Here is a 19260-nt window from a genome sequence, read left to right as displayed (position 1 = left end):
ACACAGGCATGGACACTACAGCCACATGACAATTTTTCATTAGCCAAAGCTAAACACCTCGTCTGGGCAAACTAAACCCCCAAGGTCCACAAGAGAAGTTGCACGAAGGGAAAGAAATGTGTCATGAGAACAGAGGTAGGGTTCTCCTGGAGCAGTTTCTGTCACTTGACTTTGCAGGGGCAAAGGCCATCTTGAGTAAAGAACACCATGAGAAAGTCAAGATTGGCAGCCCCCAACCTTCTTGGTTTTCCATCTTGGTACCATGACGTGATACATTCAGTAGGATGGACTAGTATGACGAATATATCACCATGAATTTAATAGATAATAAAATACAAAAGTTTGCGGCTATTTTAAGAGCAAAAATTAACATGAGGTTGCTTTCATTCCTAGTTCTAAAAAATCCCATTTGTTAACACATCTTCTGATGTATTTTTCTTGGGTGTAAAATTATTGTGAGCCCAAGACTTCTGGGAGAGCCAGGTTACACCCACAGACTTAAGACATGTGACTATCATGTGCTACAGGAGTGGCTGGAGACAAAAGGTTGAGACTTCTAAACTAAGCTATCAAAAGCCTGTTAACCCTATGGGAACCAGGTACAATGCCATGGATTAGAGAGCACTGCACTGTACTGCCAACAATGAATCCGAGAGGCAATAGCTTTTGAGTGTAGAGAGCCAAGCATACTGGCTATCCTTGGCACCGATGAACAGGATACAGTGGCCTGCCAAGAACAGAGCAGCCAGCAAGTATCCCTGGAGGAAAACATCTTGTGTCACACTACACATCCAGGGATTTCTCTTCATGTGCAAAACTCAGGGCTGGAGAACACTTGTCTTCCAAATCCCAGAGAGTTAGGCAAGGGAGGAGCGGAACAGCTAGGCCTCAGCACAACCACGGGTGACCACGAAGGGACCTCTGGGATGATTCACACCTGAAAAGTCCCACAAAGGACAGGGCAGCAAAGGCATGCCAGGAATCAATACATGCTACCTCCTAGCTGTCTTGAAGCTCTAGAAAACCAGTCTAGACTTAGTCTTCAAGCAGAACAAGGCTTTGTCCTCAGTCAGTCTTCTCAGTGATGTCCAGGCTGGGGAAGGGTCTTGCCGTAGACCTAACCTATTTAACCAAGGCAGGTCCAAATGCCAAGAGTCATTTATGGGGGTTTCCAAAAGAATCCAAAAACAAGGAAAGAGAGTGTAGGTACTCCTCAGGACAATGTAAGGGCCAGAAAAAGACAGCTGAAGCAGGAAGCAAAGCAGAAAAGCACCCTCGAACTCAGTCCAAAGAGTTACCTTATATCAAGGGTCCCAGGCCCAGAACGCTAAGTACAAGATGCTTGCAGGGGCCAAGATCATCTTCCTCTATAGCACATGTCAATTTGGAAGAAGATACAGGCCAAGAAGAAAAAAAAAAGAAAAAAGAAAAGAAAAGAAAAGAAAAGAAAAGAAAAGAAAAGAAAAGAAAAGAAACAAGCATTAGGAAGGACTGGGCACATCACATGACAGCAAGTCAGGAAACCCAACTCATTCTCCGGTTTCACTTCTGCCATGCATGGCTCTTAGTTTCCAATCTCCTATTAAATAGACTTTACAACAGTATATGTCACATAGCAAAGGAAGCAACTGTGAATCCATACCATCAGTGGCATGTCCATTCAGGATCCAGGCCCCCTCTAAAAGCCTCCAGTGTCTCCTACATATGGTATGTCCCTACACAGTCTCCTTATACTAACTCCCCTGCTCCCCTGCACAGCAGTAGACACACGGCCATGCTATCCCATGAGAAATAACGCCAAGAGTACATCAAGCCTAAGATTCTAAGACTCCCCCCACATCCCCACTTCCACCCACCTGGAGAAAACCCTTCTCAGTCCAATACCTCAAGGCCAGAAGGAAAATAGGAAACGACTCCTCCCGAGTCTAATTTGTTCTTAACTGAGTGATTAAATCAGAGGAATGGCAGCAACACTCCCTGTAACAGCAGCTCCCAAGATCTTCTGGCAGTAGTGAGTCCTTCCAAATCAAGACTCTGGCATGATCCTACCATCCGCTCAGAGGATAGTCACCATCTGCTTATGGGGGAAATGTTAATACTTCCCAATCGTAATCAAATAGGCAACCACTTTACTATAAGTACCTATTAACCAACTCTAATTTACAATGGAACAGCCTTGTACAGCTCCCTGTCACCCATGGGCCCATCAGGGCCACAAGCACACATCTCACTGCTAGGATGAAAAGCAAGCCGGCTGATGAAGCATTTAAGGCATTATGGGAAATCCAAGATGTGTTTCTTGACTCCCTCTCTGTCTTTCCTTCTAGCTTTCCTCTGTCCATAGGCTTTAATGTGTACAGAAGGAAATGAAGGAAAGTTTTTCAATCTGGAGAACAAAAATGAGACTCCGTCCATTCCTGCCTGTCCCCAAAACCAGGTGTGTCCCAGGTTGATCAAACAGAGTTACTAACAGGAGGTTTTGAAAGCCATGTTCAAGGGTAATGGCATTCAAAGACAACACTAGATGAGGCATTGAAAGAAGCAAGCTGATCTGTTTACCATCCGGTTGCATTACCCACCTTCCTAGCTCCTTTGCACTCACCTAGTCCATAAGGAGACAGAACCATGTACTCTAGGCAGCTCTGGGCTCTAGCTTCCTAATGCATGCCTCAGGTCTCAGTTTCCTCATCTGCACAATGGGAGCATTATCCTAATAAGCCCAAAATCTGTTTTCAGTTATATGAAACCATACAACAGCTTTCTCTAAAGGAATATCGGGAAGCCAAGAAGTATGGAGTTGACACTCCTAATCGTCTCTGAACTTCAAGTGGTCATGAAGAAGCCAAAGGTCACAAAGTTAGTTCCTCTTTTCGAAATGGCTTCACCCTACATGAAAATTAGAGGGCGTGTTTCATTATTGTTCAGACACATTAGCACTTTATCTGGCTATTGTTCTAACAAGGATGTGACATGAAGATTCCAGGTGTACTGGGAATACTCACAATAGGGCACTGACACAAAGGAGGGAAGCTGTAGGTAGGGGATTCTCTACCCAGCTTGCCCTAACCAAACAACCAGAACAAGTCAGGCCCTTTTCTGAGCCACAGTTCCTTCTAATGTGGGAACCCAGCCAGATCATAGTCCCAATCTCCTAATATCTAATTTTAAATTATTTTGTGAGGATGAGCTTGTCATTCATCCTGAACACTCTCTCTCTCTCTCTCTCTCTCTCTCTCTCTCTCTCTTCTCTCTCTCTCTCTCTCTCTCTCCTAGGCCAGCAAGCACCTAGCACAACATAATTGCTGTTAAAACTCTGAAATAATTTTGTATATTTCTGTGCTTCCAATAAACAGCTCCTGCCCTGAGCCCCACAGTACTCATGCCTCACCCAGCCTGGCCACCCCAGGATTTGGCAATCAAAGAGTGAAGGCCTAGAACAGTGGGGAGAGGGTTCCTGTAGAGCCATGCTCCAGTAGGAGGTCTGTCTGATTGGTTCCATCCCAGGCCATACAGACACTTCACGGATCAGCCCTGCCAGGCTGAGGCACTGTGCTTCATCAGTAGCAGAGAGAAACCCCTGCCGTATGCTCAGCATCATTTAAAAACCTTTATGATTCCAAAAGAAGATGAGCTCACATTCCCAGGCCAAGACTTTGATGGATGTGTTGGAAGTCGTTAAAGAGGGGCCTGAGACATTACACTTCCCATTCATGTCTATAAGATCTGGCTAAGATGCTCATCTTCCATAAAGTGGGTGTCCATCCGAGCCCATGGGCAGTTCTGAGACAATTGGTGAGTCAGTAGGGAAAAGGCAGGTGAGTTAGAGGAAAAACATGCATTTAAAATAAAACACACACAGAGTAATGCATTTTTGTGAATGTACTCAAATACATGGCATGTATAAGTCATAAGTCTACATGTGGGTGTTTATAGAGATATGTACATGCATATGCACACATATACCCATAAATACAAAAATGAACTGGTTACCAGCCTCTAACACAGTGTTATCATTTAGTGGAGGTGGCTCCCAATCTAGCCACATATGGGATATGGATTTTTTGGGTAAATGGCCCTTAGCAGAAGGGTTGGTATTTAAAAATAGCAGTGATGAGAAAAAGAAAAGATACAGAGGAAGAGTAAGACAAGAGAACTGGCAGGTGCATGCTAGGCCCAGGCCAATGGCTACCTATGAGGACAGGGTCAGAGGTGGAGGTTAACAGGGTTTTCATCATATCTACCATGGCATACTTTGCCCTAAGAATAAAACTTTCAATGAAAATATAAAATAAAATCCCAGATAGTTTAAATAATAGAAATGTGAATGTTGTATTCATCTGTCTCTGTATTTTTCTGTACATTACATTTCCCAGAAAGTAATGAAGATCATTTCAATTGCTTCTCCATATCCATGTGTTATTATTGCCCAGTGCCCTCAGGGTGTAGATGGCAGGAGTTGTGTGTGAGCAGCTTCTAATCTTCTCCCACTCCAAAAGTCCTCAGACTTCTAAATTAGCCCAGACTAGCCCTTTACAGATTAGTAAGCCGGTTCTTTATGCTATTAAAACTAAAATAAACAGGGCCTGTTAGATCACAGAACTCTGGAGGCTAAGGCAAGAAGATTATGAATTCAAAGACTACCTGGGCTACACGACAAGCTAGAGTCCAGCCTGGGCTACACAGCAAGACCTTCAAACAAAATTTTAAAAAAGCAAATGAAATGCATAAAACGGATGCTGTTCATTTCTAAGTTCAAGCATCCGTCAAATGCAGCATGAAGTTTCTGGCGTGCTGGGCTGAGTGATGGATGGGTTCTGCCATAAGTTGCTCCCGGCCTAGGAGGACAGACAGATGATATGTGAGGGAAAAAATGAAAATGCACTGTGGGCAGTGTGTAATAAGGACATTTTTACTACTGCATACTGTCTGAAACAAAGAGGTTCATGATGGAGTCTTGGGGGCTATATTTCTACAAAAGGACATTAAAAGGGGTCTAGGAAGACTAATACATCAAGAAAATAAATAGGAGGGAAATGAAAGACATGGAAACCCTTTATATGCCAGTCCTAAGATGTGGATCCCAATGTCTTTAAAGACAGTGTGCTATAGGCTTGGACAGCAGCCTGTGGCACTAAAGGGAAGTGGCAGAACCTTGATTGGGTTGAGCCTAAAAGGAGGAAGTTAGGTCATTAATAATATGACTTGAAATAGACATAGGGGTCTCAGTCTCCTCCTGTCTGTCTCTTGGCTCCCATGCCACTATGAGGTGAGCACCCCCTCCATGCTCCATCACAACGATGGACTGCGTATCAGTGAACTAAAATCCCTCAAAACCATGGTCCAAAAGTAACTTTTCCTCCAATACATTGATTTCCTAAAGTATTTTGTCACAGCAGTGGGAAGCTAACTAACACAGTCAATTACCTACATATTACAGCATTCAACAACCCCAAAACAAGGTAGTAGTATTTCTAACTTACACTTAAGGAAATAGAGGCTCTGAGAAAGTAAGGACCCATGTGGAAGCCAAAGAGTAAATATGGATTCTCACCCAGATTTGAAATTTCAAGCCTGAAAGGAGAGTATATATAAAGACATGGGGTTCACCTAAGGCACAATTGGGAGCCTTCAGGAATGCATGCTGTCACTTTCCCCCTAGATTTGAATGCACAGTATGATAACCTCTAATATCAACTTGACTGGCTTCAGAATCACCTAGAAGATTGAGGCCACCTTTGATGTGTCAGTAAATATGTTTCAGAGAGAACTGAGGAAGAATAACCCACTTAGATTACGAGTGACATCAGCCAGGTGGTGGTGGCACACGCCTTTAGTCCCAACACTCGGGAGGCAGAGGCAAGCAGATCTCTGTGAATTCGAGACCAGCCTGGTCTACAAGAGCTAGTTCCAGGACAGCCTCCAAAGCCACAGAGAAACCTGTCTCGAAAAAACAAGAAAGAAAGAAAGAAAAAAAGAAAGAAAGAAAGAAAGAAAGAAAGAAAGAAAGAAAGAAAGAAAGAGAAAGAAGGAAAGAAAGAAAGAAAGAAAGAAAGAAAGAAAGAAAGAAAGAAAGAAAGAAAGAAAGAAAGAAAGAAAAGAATATGAGTGACATCATCCCATGGACCGAAGGTTTAAAAGAGGAGAGGAGATTAATCTCTCCATCACAGTGAGTTGACAGGTAAGTGGCCCCAGTCATTTGTTTCCACCCTGTTTCTTTAAACTCTATCAGACCCTCCAACCATGATGAACTTCAGAACACAAATCAAAAAAAATTTTTTTCGTTAGTGATCTGGTTGTACAATTAAAATGGAAAATGGCATTCATCGACAAGCAAAGATTAAAACTATTTGTGGCATATGGTATCTGTTTATTGATCCTAAAATGAGGTAAAACCTAAATTAAATGGAATATGATCAAGATCTGAGAGATGCAAAATTAATTCTACATAGTCAGTCTTGAACACACCAACTCTCTCCATTTGCCCCTAATTTCAGGTTGCCTGACTTTAGAAAAGGACATGTTTTACTTCTACCTGTGGGGACACATCCTCCTTGACACACCACGACTAAATAAGGCAGATCAGTCTGGAAAAGGAGATCAGGGGATGGGAGATGCCAAGGACAGCTGAGGGGAGGCACCGCCCTGAATGCTGCCTAATCCATCCGACATGGGACACACTGTTCCAGAAACAGGATGACAATTAATAGGAAAAAGCTGCTCTCACATGACTGCCAAGCCTGTTCCAGGGTCTCAGCTGCTGGTATGCCTCCTTGGGGGAAGAACAATAATGCCCCATTCTTCCTTTTGGTCCACATCCTGATGTTTTCTCGTGGAGAAGAAGGAAAAGGTTGCAGAAAAAATATATACAGCATCAGTGCTCACAGCCAAGGGCCCAAGGATTACCCAAGACGGAAGGCTTTGAGTCACTCAGCAGTCATCCCATCTAAACCTGGGGAGCTCTGCTTGACAAATGGTAAGTGCTGGCAGAAAAAAGTGTCTTCAATCAAAGTGCCTAAGAGTAGTCTGGACTTGTTTGAGCCATTAAAAACCTATTTCCTCTTTGGAAATTACCAGCATATGTATTTCTCTTGGTCAAAATATTTCAAATTACTCACAAACACTGGATATATAATTCAAAGGTAGAACAATTACCTACCATCTGTGAGGCCCCTAGGTTCAATCCTGACAGCCACGAGACAGGAAGGAGGACAAGGAGAAGGGAAAGGTAGAAGAAACAAGAGGAGAGGAGGGAGGAAAGGGGTAGGAAATGGGAAAGAGGGAAGGATGAAGAAAGGAAGGCCAAGAAGGAAAAGAAAACTTGGCTTGCCTTCATCTATGACTTCATCAAATTCGTCAAAAGCAAAGAGTTCAGAAGCAGAAGACTCCAGGAAGACCAGTCTATCTGGCCCCACATTTCAACCCATTAGTCATCTCTCAGTAGCTCTATATGCTAGTGCTACTAATTTTTAAGGGAGGCCCAGAATCTTGAAAATATAATTAAATCTTGCTCCTTTCATGTGCAATCACTCAGCCCTTCACCATGTACAGCCACTCAAACTTTTCTTTTTGTATATGAATCTATGGAATGCTGTCCCTGTGAATGTCACTCATGTTTTCTGCTTTAATCTGAGTCCCAAGGTCAGGATTCCTGCCACAGAAACTAGCTTCTAATATTAAAGCCTTAGGAGTTCCTCTTTCTGGATTTCATAATGTCACCAGCAAACATCAGCATGAATGTTGCTTAGGTAACCTTTAATTCTCCCTCCCTACCCACTTCTGCCAACATCAGCCATGCATGACAGCTCCGGCTGGGAGGACATCTTGAAAATCAGGTTTCAATTCTGGAATCCATAGTACCCAGTTTCTTTCAAATCATCTGGCCACATCCATATCTGAGACCATGCAGGTGGATGCTAATTTACCTTGTTAACCCCTTTTGTGCCAGATGTCTCACAGGAGCTTTGGCAGAACACCACACTCCAGCCTCCACTTCTGCCATACTGGGGTCCTGTACTCTGCTTTGGAAGCTGGCCAGCAGATTTAGAAACCGTGTTGCTCTTGGCATCCATTCTAGGACTCTGTACAGAGCTACGTGCTGAGCTACAACAGTACAGGCAGCTTTTCAATACTAGAGTTCACCACCCTCCATCTCACTGTGCTAAGCCACAACGTGATTCCAAAGATAGGTACAGATGAAAAAAGAAATCATGCAAATATGGTGTCCCATAGACTACCACTAGTGAAAAGAAATTGCCATTTGCCTCATACCCAACTTACTGCTCAAACTGTTCTTATCACACAAGTCCATTTGAGCAACCAGTAGTTTTCAGCATCCCTGTTTGGTTCCCATAGATGCCAACACAGTCTTCAGTTCATAATTACCCAGAACAGGGTACAGAGAGGGGTCTCCACCAGGACTACTGAGATCCAATGACCAGCGACGACTTCAGAGAATACATGGAAGTGTAAACAGCATCTTTTGTTGAAAAGGAGCTATGCTTCCACTATGGAACTCTTGGAACTAAAAAGTGCCATCTTACCCTTCATTCCAAATTTGGACCGGCGACCATACTTGTTGATCATGATAAAGAGAACCACCAGAAGGACGCAGGCAAAGGCAGCAAGTCCAACTGCTATGGATACCTATTAGGAGTCAAACAGAGATGGTCAGGAGAAGTGACAGGAAGCCTCAGAGATTCAAAAGTAATATATGTGCCCAATGAGAACCAGCCAGTTTCAGCAGAATAAGGTCCCCTAAAACCTTTGCTACTGAGGTTATGCAACCTGAAAGCTACATGCCCCATGCACCAGAGGACACGTATGCATATAATGCCATGGCACAATGTCAAAATATTGGGCAACCCTGGAGGAAAGTCTTTAGAAGTGGTTTATGAACCCCTAAGAGAACTTTAAGATTTTTATTTAAAAAATATAAATTAATAAGCTTGGTTATGGGAGGTTCCCTGATCCAATACTCTTAGCCCCTCTTATCTGGAGGCCATTCTAGGATTGCAAATAGCAAGCTGAGAGAAACTTCTGTCTAGGGTTTTAATTAGCAAGCAAATTTGGTGTCTTTCCACTGAAATCTTTGCATAGTATTTCTACTCAGAGAGATCTAGGAGTTCTGGACGCAACAGAATCCTTTCTTCTTCTCCCCAGGAAAACCTCAGACTCCGAGACAGGCATGGGAAAACTTATCCACAGAGATTCTCTGAGTAATTTGGGGTTTTGTAGAAGGTTTGCCCAGTCAGTAGGCCTTGCAAGCCTGCTGGGCCTGGCTCACAACAGACTGGGAATTTCAAACTATTCTCTTCCTAGCCCTGGGGCTTGGAGCTGGTCCTCAAAGGCCTCTTCAAACAATGAGGCACTCCCATCAAACAAGGACAGTTCAAAGGAAATTATTTCTCACTGTGTGTGTGTGTGTGTGTGTTTTTTTTTTCTACCATTGGTACTGAGGCTCCAAGTAAGAGACTATGTAGGAAAGTTAACACCTTGAATGAAGCATGAAAAGGACTCTACACTTCAGTATTTTCCTCTTAATCAGGAAGAAACTCACCCCAAAAGTGTCTTCCTCTGGTTTGTGGGTCACAGTGATAGGGGGTGTAGGGCTCGTGTCAGACTCTGAAAAGAAATACAAAGGAAAGGATGGCAGTTAGCTTACCAGCCAGGAGCCCCTGCTAAGCACCCGCTCTGTCCTTGGGAAGCAGGTCCCTAAAGCCATCCTCCTAGCTGAGCAGACACCCTCAGAGACTGAGTGAGTCCCAGTATAGCTACCTGCCTCATGCTTCAGTGCTACCACAAAATCTCAAAAGAATACAGACCTCCTAACCACAGCCCAGAGAACACACCAGTCTGGGCAACACACACCCTCAAGTACATGACAGAAACAATGAAAATGGCTTGGAATCCTGGCTAGCATGGGGATTAGAGTTTACCAGTGGCAGCAGTCATCACTAACATTGTTATCCCTTGTTTAGGGCATCTCTTCCATTCTCCCTTCCTGTCTCATTCCTTCCCCATTTCACTCTAACTCCTCAGTAAAAACCGGGCTAGAACAGCCTTCTAGCCAATCTCCTAAGACTGATTTCAGAACACTATAGGCAGTTGGAATTGAACAACATTCAATGGACCAGAAAACACCACCGAGGGTCATCCTCTATCTACCATCTCTTCCTTGCATGAAATGATCCCAGCTCTGAATTCTCTTAAGAGACACCTGTGGGATTATAAGATGGTTTTCATGACCAAGAACAAGTGAAGGAGTCACAGTTGACATTTACACTGGTGCCAAATGGCCAGGGTATTCCTAAATAGGGTTGTTCTACCATTTCTGCCCAATTTCAGGACCCAAATGGCAATGGTTGCTGCTGCTCCTATTGTGGGCGAGTAATCAAAAAGAAAGTAAAACCCCAACTCCATCAAAGATTGTCCAGAGCTACTCTCAACACTACTATAAACTGGGCTTCAGTGATGCCACCCAAAGACATGTTAGCCCCTGAGAAACCACAATTCTACCCAAGATAGGTTCTAGCCAAATTCTTGATCTCCTAAGGCAGGTGAGAAACACAGGCAAGTTTACAGGCTCTATGTTTTTTCTGAGATGATCAATGGGGTCTATTGTTCACCTTCTGCAGTCCCTTTTCATCCAGCTAGAGAGATTGGTAATATTGTCATACCTTAGAAAATGCCCTGAGTGGTGCAAAGTGGGGATATAGCTCAGCTACAGAATACTGTCTAACCCTGTATTTAATCCCAGCACAGAAGGAGGGAGTTGGTAGTCCTCTAGAGAAACTATGGTTCAGGGCAACTACCCAGGAAAAGTGGGCCTAGGACTTCTTCCTTTTCATAATACACCAACACCCTCAACTGCCAAGGGGCTGGGAACATGAACTAGGCAAGAGGGCAGTCTGAATTTAACAGTCCCCATGCTATATGGACAAAAGAGTTTCAAACCCAAAGTCAAGCAAACTTACCAAAGTCAAAGAAATCTGTGCTTTCTGGGGGAAAAAAAAGAACAGAGAAGTAATTAACAAACATAATAATAACAAAAAGATCAGTTGTTGTATAGGACAGCAACCTACTAGCTGTGACCTCTCCACTTCCCACATTCTCCATTCCCACAGCGAGGAATGCACAGAAATCCTTCCCAAGTCACCCTCTCCAACCACTGCAAACCTCTTCAGGGAATATTCCTCCAAATGGAGGCTGTACAGGTGCAGCTCCTGGTCTCAAAGAAGGAAGCCCACCTGCAAGCTAACAACCAAGCCAGTTTCATTGTGAGGCAGAGAACTGAGGCCCTGGCCACATACCAGTCCATACCTGTCCCTCTTCCGGTACTAAAACACAGGGGTTGGTACTTCAGAGCAGCTCCGGCGTAAACACTAAAATGAACTCCATTCCCTCAATACATGTAGGCAATGCTAATAGTTACTAAGAAGTTTGGAGCCCCCCGCCTCACGCCACCAGAATCTTATCATCCATGTGGACATGTGTTATCTGAACTTTGACTTATAGAAATGGCTCCCCCAATAATGAAAGCTAATCCTTAACTGGGCTAGGGGCTCTGCTCAGTGTTTCAGGTGTTATTGCCATTCAAGCCTTATAAAATCCTAGAGAATGAATAGCCAAGGTGTAGAGATTAACTAATTGAATACCATTCGTCTAGAAAGAGATTGGAGTTGATTCTAATCTAAGACTGGGCTCTTAAGCACTCTACCAGCACTGCTCATACTTGAGCACAAAAGGGAACGAACCATCAGGAGGTGACTGGCACCATCTTCCAATGAAAGGAATGAGAATTTCTTACAGGAATTGACTGTTTCATATCTGGGACGGGAAAATGAAAGATGTGCTTGGGATAGCTTGTGGCACCAGAAAACAAGAAAGTGCTTGAAGATACATGGTCCTGGAAAGAGAAAGCAGGCAGTGATGCACGGGTGAAATGTTTGATAATCTGAGCAACAAAATAATAAGAGTCGTGGTGTGCTATAGACTGCACCATGTTGCCTCACAATCTATATGACTAAGTTGTAACCCCAATACTTGAGAATGTCACTGTATTTGGAGATAAGGTGCATAAATGAAAATGAGGCCATTTGGGATCCAGATAAGAAGAGATTAGAACATAGATGTGCTCAGAGGGGAGGCTAAGTAAAGATGCAGAAGAGACATACCTACAAGCCAAGGAGAGAGGCCTTGGAAGAATGCAAGCCTGACAACAGTTGGTCTCAGATTCCCAACCTCCAGAACTGTGATAAAATGGACTTTTGCTATTTAAGAAACCCAGTCTATACCACTTTGCTATAACAAACCTATACAACAAATACAGGAATGGCAAAAACACCAACATGTCCTTTATATACACCAGTGTATAACTGAACAAATGAGTGAGAAAATCTCTTCTTCACAGAAGAATTCCAACTAATAAATGGAAGGTTGGAAACAGAAACCACCATCATTTGGTAAATATTATAGTGATAAATGCTCAGGCAAGAATCATTAATGAATATTAAAACTGCATGATGAGAAACAAGCTATTTGTGTCTTTTCAAATCCTTATTCTGATGAACTAAGGATGAAATAAGTCACAATGCAGTGGAGAACTGTAGCAAACAGCATCTTGACTAAGTGATAAAGTTGACCTCACCATTGATAAGCCACATCAACATCATTCATTCTTCAACAGGATGTACCAAAAAGGGTGGAGAAATACTTCCATGATATTCTTACAAGAGAGAGGGTGGGGGAGGCAGGGAAAAAAGAAAAGGAAATGAAAAATGCAAAAGTGGAATTTAATCATGAGAAATAAATAAGATGAAGTCTGTAACAACTAGAGACTTTTCTTCAGAGGATCACTGAGAACCTATCACAGAACCAAAGGAACTGAGGTTATGGCAAGGCAACTAAATTTGATGTCTAATCCTGGGTGTGATCCTACAAAACACAGGGCACTGATAGGGCCGCTGAGCACATGTTAACAGTCTATAAGTTAGGTAATACTGCTAAACCAATGTCCATGTCCTGTTTCTGAGCCCCAGATTGTGGCTGAATAAGACAGTGAAATCTGTGGAGGCCAAGTGAAGGGAAGAAGGTACTTTGTAGTATTTTGTAACTCTTGCCTTTTTTTAGAGCCCAAGTTATTTCAAAGTGAAGTGAAATCACATCAGTACTAGTAGTCCTTAACCCAGAGTTTCTGATTCATAAGGTCTGCCTGCATCTTGATGGATTATATGTGTTGCTGAAGATGGAATCCAGGGCCTCACACATGCTAGGCAAGCCCTCTACCACCAAACCATGCCACCAGGCCCTGTTGCTGTCTAAGAAAACCCTCTTCCACTGAGCCACACCTCCAGCTCCACACCAAGACATTCTGAACCAGTCCTCCATCACTGAGTCACCTCCCTAGCCCTGAGAATTTGCCCAAATTCTCAGGTGATAATGAAGTTGCTAATCCCTCTGGAAGTGACAGCACCCCTGTCACAAGTCTACCAGGCCCTGAAATAAAAGAACAAATCATTCACTGGCTGGCTCATCAGCTGCTTTGCTCATTCATTTATTGTGGTCCTCCACTTACCCAGACCCTGGGTCAAGCCCTTTTAGGAACTGTAGCAATATGAACTAGCAGGCATTTGTCTATCACTGTTTGCAAGGAACAGGGTTGCTTCTCTGGAATCCATCAGGAAAGGCTCACTTTCAGTAACTGTTGTCTGGCTGGATATTTTGTTTCCTGTTCTGTATAATCATGGGGAATATCTTGCTTGGGGGATAATGGAGGAAATGGGGCTTTCGCATAGGCTTCGGAGCATGAAAAGAGAGAGGAGCCAGATTAATCAACAGTATCCATTTACTTTATATTTCTCAGCAGGCTCCCATTTATCAGAGAATTTTTTTCCAGCAGTCAAATATTTTGGCCAAGTGTTTGAACCCTGTAATCTCAAAGTCAGCCTATGAATTTGAGTATAAATCACCAAGTCCTTTGCTGGAGCCAGGCAGCAAGCATACATGCAGAAGCTTGTGCATTTCAAAACAGGGAGATATGTTGGCTGCTCTCTAACCTTAGCAGGAATTTACACATTCATACAAGAAAAAAAAAGATACCAGGAATTGTCCTTCTTCTGACCACTACACCACAGGCTGGGACAAGGGCAGGACTGGGCAATGGGTTCCTACAGCCCCAGACAATAACTCTCCAAGAAGCACCCTTCCTGTGTGTGTGTGTGTGTGTGTGTGTGTGTGTGTGTGTGTGTGTGTGTGTGTGTGTAGGGAAAGAGAGAGAACATGCATGTGCATGAATATAAGATCTGTGTGCACAGCCGTGGTGTGTGTGTGTGTTTGTAAGGGAGTGAATGCATGTGTATGTACATATGACATGTCTGTGTGCACAGCTGTGTGTGCATGTGGAAGCTAGATGACTCACTGAACAGGAAGCTTGCCATTTCAGCTAGGCAGACTACTCAGCAGGATCAGCCTGTCTTGTCCCTGTCTCCCCAGTGCTGGGGGGTACAGTTGTATACATCATGCCTGTTTTTTTTTAATGGGTTCCAGGGATTCAAACATATGTCCTCACGCTTGTAGAGCAGGGGCTTTTGCCTTTAGAGTAATTTCTCCAGCCCCTCATCGAAACTCTTTCTTAAACGAGATTTGTTTTTATTATTGTTTATGTGTGTGTAGGTGGTCATAGAGACCATGAAAGGCCATCAGGTCCCACCTGGGTGGCTTTTACTCAAGTGACCTGAGTGCTGGGAACTGGTGTTGAGAGAGCAGCGAGAGCTCTTAGCCACCAAGCCATCTTCCAGATACCTCCATCTTAACTTTTGAGGAAGAAGCAAGTTAAGTAGTTTGTCTAAGATCACAACTTACAAGTAATTGTACCAATACTTGAACTCTGGTTTGGTGGTCCATAGTCACTACCCTAACATACCCTGGGGCTACCTGATAAATTTCTACCTGAACTGAGAATGGCTACTGTCCTGGAACTCCTGAATTCTCCTCATCTCTGCACCCCAGAAACCATAACAAGAGCCAACAGCAATTAAGTGTTTTCTTTGCTCCAGTGCACAGCTGAATGAACTTCATTTGCTCTTCAGTGCAACCTAGGCAGGAGCTACTGTGGCTATTCCCAGGCAAAGGACAGAAGCATCGAGCAGTTTCCACATTTCACAGAGCCCAGAGAGCTGTCCACATGCTAAGTCCCAATCTAGCATCCTGGGCAACCTATCTGAAAGAATCACAGATGGATGGGACTTGTACCTAAATCTGCCCAGCCTCAGAGATCTGGCTCCTAACCATACCACAAACACATGGTGGCCTAAACACTGTCAGGCCAACAAAGAGTGGGATCCACAGACTGCCTTTGCTGCCAGCACCCAGCCAGCACAAGCTTGAGCTGAGAGGGTTGTAGGTTATCCCTGCCTGCTCCTCCAAATAATTTACTCTTCTGAACACTTAGATATCTTGTCACTTGACATGGCTGGCCCATCTTTTCTGCCACTGCCCTTTCATCATCCATCAATTCCTTTAGTACCAAGGTTCATGAAACAAGCAAACTTCTCCACAGAGAGGTTCATCCTGAATTATGGGTAAGTCTGAGGAAGGGTCTCAGGTATGCCGCTTTCTTTTCCAACTTCTCTGGGGTTCCAGGCTCACTCCTTCCCTCCTCCTGGGGCTGACTTGCCAACAAGGGCTAATAGTAGCTGAATGCCAAAGGCAGGATTGCCAAAGTCACCTGGGGAATTGAAAATCCATCTCTACAGGACTCACCCCTAAGTCTCTGATTCAAGAGAACTAAGGGAGCTTGAGAATTTGAATTTTAGTTCATTCCCAGGTAATACTGACTCTGCTTGTCTAGGAACTTTGAAAACCAAGCCTGGGGTATATCAGCAACCAACTATGGTGAATAGACCTGTCTACATGGCTGGAGGATACTGAGGCACTATTTTCTCCTGTGAGAAGAGAGGGTAAAAGGAAGACTGCACCCATCATATCACCCATTGCCCCTGCTGCCCTGTAGCATTCAGAACATTCTCTGGAGGTAGGCGCTCAAAGTGGCTCACCACCCTATTTAATATTCTAGAGCTCTCTCTGTGTCCCAAGAGCTTCCCTTTGGAAACAGAAATGCTGCTTCACTCTACCCATCATGGAGTAGGGATGCAGATGGGTTATAGGGGCCATACTAGCTCTCTATGGCAACAACTTTGTGGGCCATGAGAGCAAATTATCTCCATAGTGAAAAGCCACTGATGCCACACTGCAGGCCAGAACTCTTCTTCCAGCCAAAAGAGAGCCCTCTGTGGTCCCTGATGGGAAATGTCTTGAGGCTTTGTGAACACACCTGGGTGGTGTTGGGAAGGTCAGGACCTAGAGACTGCTAGGGTCTCTACAATCAGCCTGTTATCAACCTTTTCTGAGAAATAACTCCATCATTCCCTGGACCTCAGCATTTAGGGCCACATACAGCCTCATGATACCAGTGTCACTTGTGGGGCCCCAGCTCTCCTTCCCTTACACTGAGATAAATAAGCTTCCAAGAGCCACCACCTTGTGGTTATTTGTAACTATAAACTCACATTCTTCCCAACAGACATAGCATGGTGTTAGCTTTTGGTGTGTCCCCATTTTGGAAGTGTGTGGTATCAGTCCTTACACTTCCCTTTGTCCCTTTAGGACCTCTCACTTCTGAGGATGGAGGACCAGGTAGTCACTCAGTCTGTTCCCAGTACAAATCACAAAAGTCACCAAAGAAACATAGCCACATGGGTATCAGCTGAATAACCCACCAAGCAATGTTGCAACCAGACTCTTTCTTTATACCCTTTTGGACTTTTCTTCTTCTCCAACTTCAGGAAGGTGTTTGGACAGATTGAAAGAGGCAGAATCACCTCCCCAAGCTCAGAGTTCCTCCATTCCTGCAACTATCAGCTCTAGTCGGTGTGACATTTGTACCATCAGTATCTGGTAGCATCAGCTACTTCTGCTCTAAGTTACCACGGAACAAGAGCAGCCCTGGAGGCCAGTTCCAGGGCAAGCCTTGCTTCTGACTAGCTGGCTGAAACCTGAGACAGCAATCTGTTAAATGTGAGGTTGACTTGGACCAACTCTGAAGTTCACTGTGATGTAGAATCACTGAGCTATTATCACATATCAAGCCTTACATCTTAACTCATTCAAAACTCTTAGTGGAGCAATGGGCTCGTGCATCTGCCTATTTCACAGCTGAGGACATTGAGGCTTCAGAAAAGCATACTGTCAAGCCCAACATAGCATGCTCAGGGTAGTAAAACACCGGGTCAAAATTTGTTACCGTATCATCCATCTCTAAAGTCCCTGGTTTATCTACTATAATACAGGACATCTTTATATGCACAGCAGGTTTTGGTGGGGGTGGGGGAATCCTGGAGATAGTTGTGGTAGCCATGGAAAATGGAGGTTATCCTAGCTAGACCAAGATGTACATGGTGGCTGCCCCATCCCAGTGTGAGTTCAGTTATTTAGGTAACTGTGGTCATCAGTGCTGCCTATTCTTTCAAACTACACCCCCTTCCCCAGCTCCCAGAAGAAATGTGTGCCTGCCTTACCTGGAAAGGGCTCCTTAAGGAAGTGGCCATTGATGGTCTGGTTGGCTGTGCCCAGGGCATTCTTAGCAATGAGGGTGTAGTTGCCATTGTTGTAGTGGGTGGGCTTGTTGAAGAGCAGGCAGCCCTCAGAGACCTCACCCTCCTGGTAGTAGTCCATGTGAATGATCTTGGACTCCCTCAGTGGCTGCCCATTGTACAGCCAGTGCAGTGTGGGTGTCGGGTTGCCACGCACCACAAACTCAATGCAATGCTCCAGGCGTACCTCGGGCTCCACCAGGCTCACCACACGTGGAGGGTCTGTGGGGAAAAGCAAGCTGATCTCGAGGGCACAGAGTCTCCTATGTACCGAAGAAGCCTTCTAGGAAGCAGGATGGGGATCCCACTTCTCATCCAGCTCTGAAAAGGCTAGGTGAAGCCGAGTTCCCACCACCAGCCAAGAGAGGAGAAGAGACATGTGTCTTTATCTAAGCTCCCTGCATCTATCTTAGCTGGAGCTCCCCTCTTGAGTCTTTACAGGGATGCCAAAGGTAGAACTGAATTGCAGAGGTATACTGTCCACTGAGGGACAAGGAAATTCTTCCCTGGGTTTATTGTCCCAGAACTTATTTTTTTAGTTTTGCCTTATGACAGCCTTTCTACCCTTGTTGGAAGACCAGGATCGGGGTTCTAGATCAGCCCTACCAATGGACCTGCCCCATCCCCAGCCTCCTCCTGGTACCTCTCTGTCGTCCATGATGGCATGCACTTACAGTAGACAGTGAGAGCAACACTGGCATTGCTCATGCCCACCACGTTCTCTGCAATGCACGTCAGGGTGAAACCATTGTCCTCGCTTGTCACATTCACCAGGGTCAAGTTGATGGCATGAACATTGGTCCAGTTCAGATTGGTCTGAAAACCCCAACCAGAAGATAATAACCAAACCATTTCCACAAAGATGGCTTCCTTTTCTAACCCCTAATACCTCCAGAAATCAAGTAAAAGGTGAATGAAGTCTAGCTAGTGAAGACACACAGACCATGTTCCAGATCCTTTGCAATTCAATTGATCCTCATGTTAATACTGGGTGGTAAATGGGAAACTTGGGTCTTTTTTATTTTTTAGTTTTTATTTTTGCAAAAGAAGAAACCTAAGTACAGAAAGTTGAGTAGCAAAGATGGAAATGACAAGATATCATGACATCTAGATAGAATCTTCCCAGAGGGGCAGGATCACAATTTCCCCCTTTATTCCATCTTTATAACTCAGGGATACTCGGTTCTTAACTCTTGCTGCTCTTGGTTGTAGGATACCTACCTGGTGGGTGTTGATGGACTGCAGCCCAGTAACTATCCAGTCCACATCAGGCAAGGGGGAGCCAGAGCCATTGCAAGTGATTACAGCATTGTCTCCTTCTCGGACGGTCAGGTTGACGTGGCTCACACTGATCTCAGGGAGATCTGGGAAGAGAGGAGAGGGAGGTAAAAAGCCAGAAGACAGTGTGCAGAGGAGTTCTGCCTCCAGGCCCTTCTTGCCTTGCCCCGTGACAACTGTAGCGCAACTTGCTTCAGCTCATGTGATAGTAACCTCATGACGGATAATATCAATTTGGCAAGCTCTAGAATCACCTAGAGACACCTCTGAGCATGCCTGAGGGAATATCTAGGTTAGGTTAACTGAGGTGGGAAGACACCATGTTGTGGGCTGG

General features: G+C 44.4%; 1 protein-coding gene across 7 annotated transcripts in view; it reads right to left on the bottom strand.

Annotated features, from left to right (window-relative positions):
• The window catches only part of Ntrk3 (neurotrophic receptor tyrosine kinase 3), a 368787-nt gene that overhangs the window by 236538 nt on the left and 112989 nt on the right, over positions 1 to 19260 (bottom strand). For 5 of the 7 annotated variants that reach the window (XM_035441374.1, XM_035441375.1, XM_027408171.2 and 2 more), the window contains exons 6-11: positions 18870 to 19012; positions 18323 to 18464; positions 17574 to 17870; positions 10974 to 10997; positions 9557 to 9621; positions 8541 to 8643 (exon numbers count right to left, since the gene is read on the bottom strand). In XM_035441374.1, the coding sequence (XP_035297265.1) occupies positions 8541 to 8643; positions 9557 to 9621; positions 10974 to 10997; positions 17574 to 17870; positions 18323 to 18464; positions 18870 to 19012 (774 nt within the window). The remainder of the gene's footprint in view (positions 1 to 8540; positions 8644 to 9556; positions 9622 to 10973; positions 10998 to 17573; positions 17871 to 18322; positions 18465 to 18869; positions 19013 to 19260) is intronic. The other 2 variants (XM_035441376.1, XM_035441378.1) reach the window with 1 other exon arrangement.

Source organism: Cricetulus griseus, chromosome 3 (assembly GCF_003668045.3).
Source record: "Cricetulus griseus strain 17A/GY chromosome 3, alternate assembly CriGri-PICRH-1.0, whole genome shotgun sequence".
NCBI classification, from domain to species: Eukaryota; Metazoa; Chordata; class Mammalia; order Rodentia; family Cricetidae; genus Cricetulus; species Cricetulus griseus.
The sequence above is the reverse complement of the archived record's forward strand: the minus strand, read 5'-3'. Positions and strand labels throughout refer to the sequence as shown.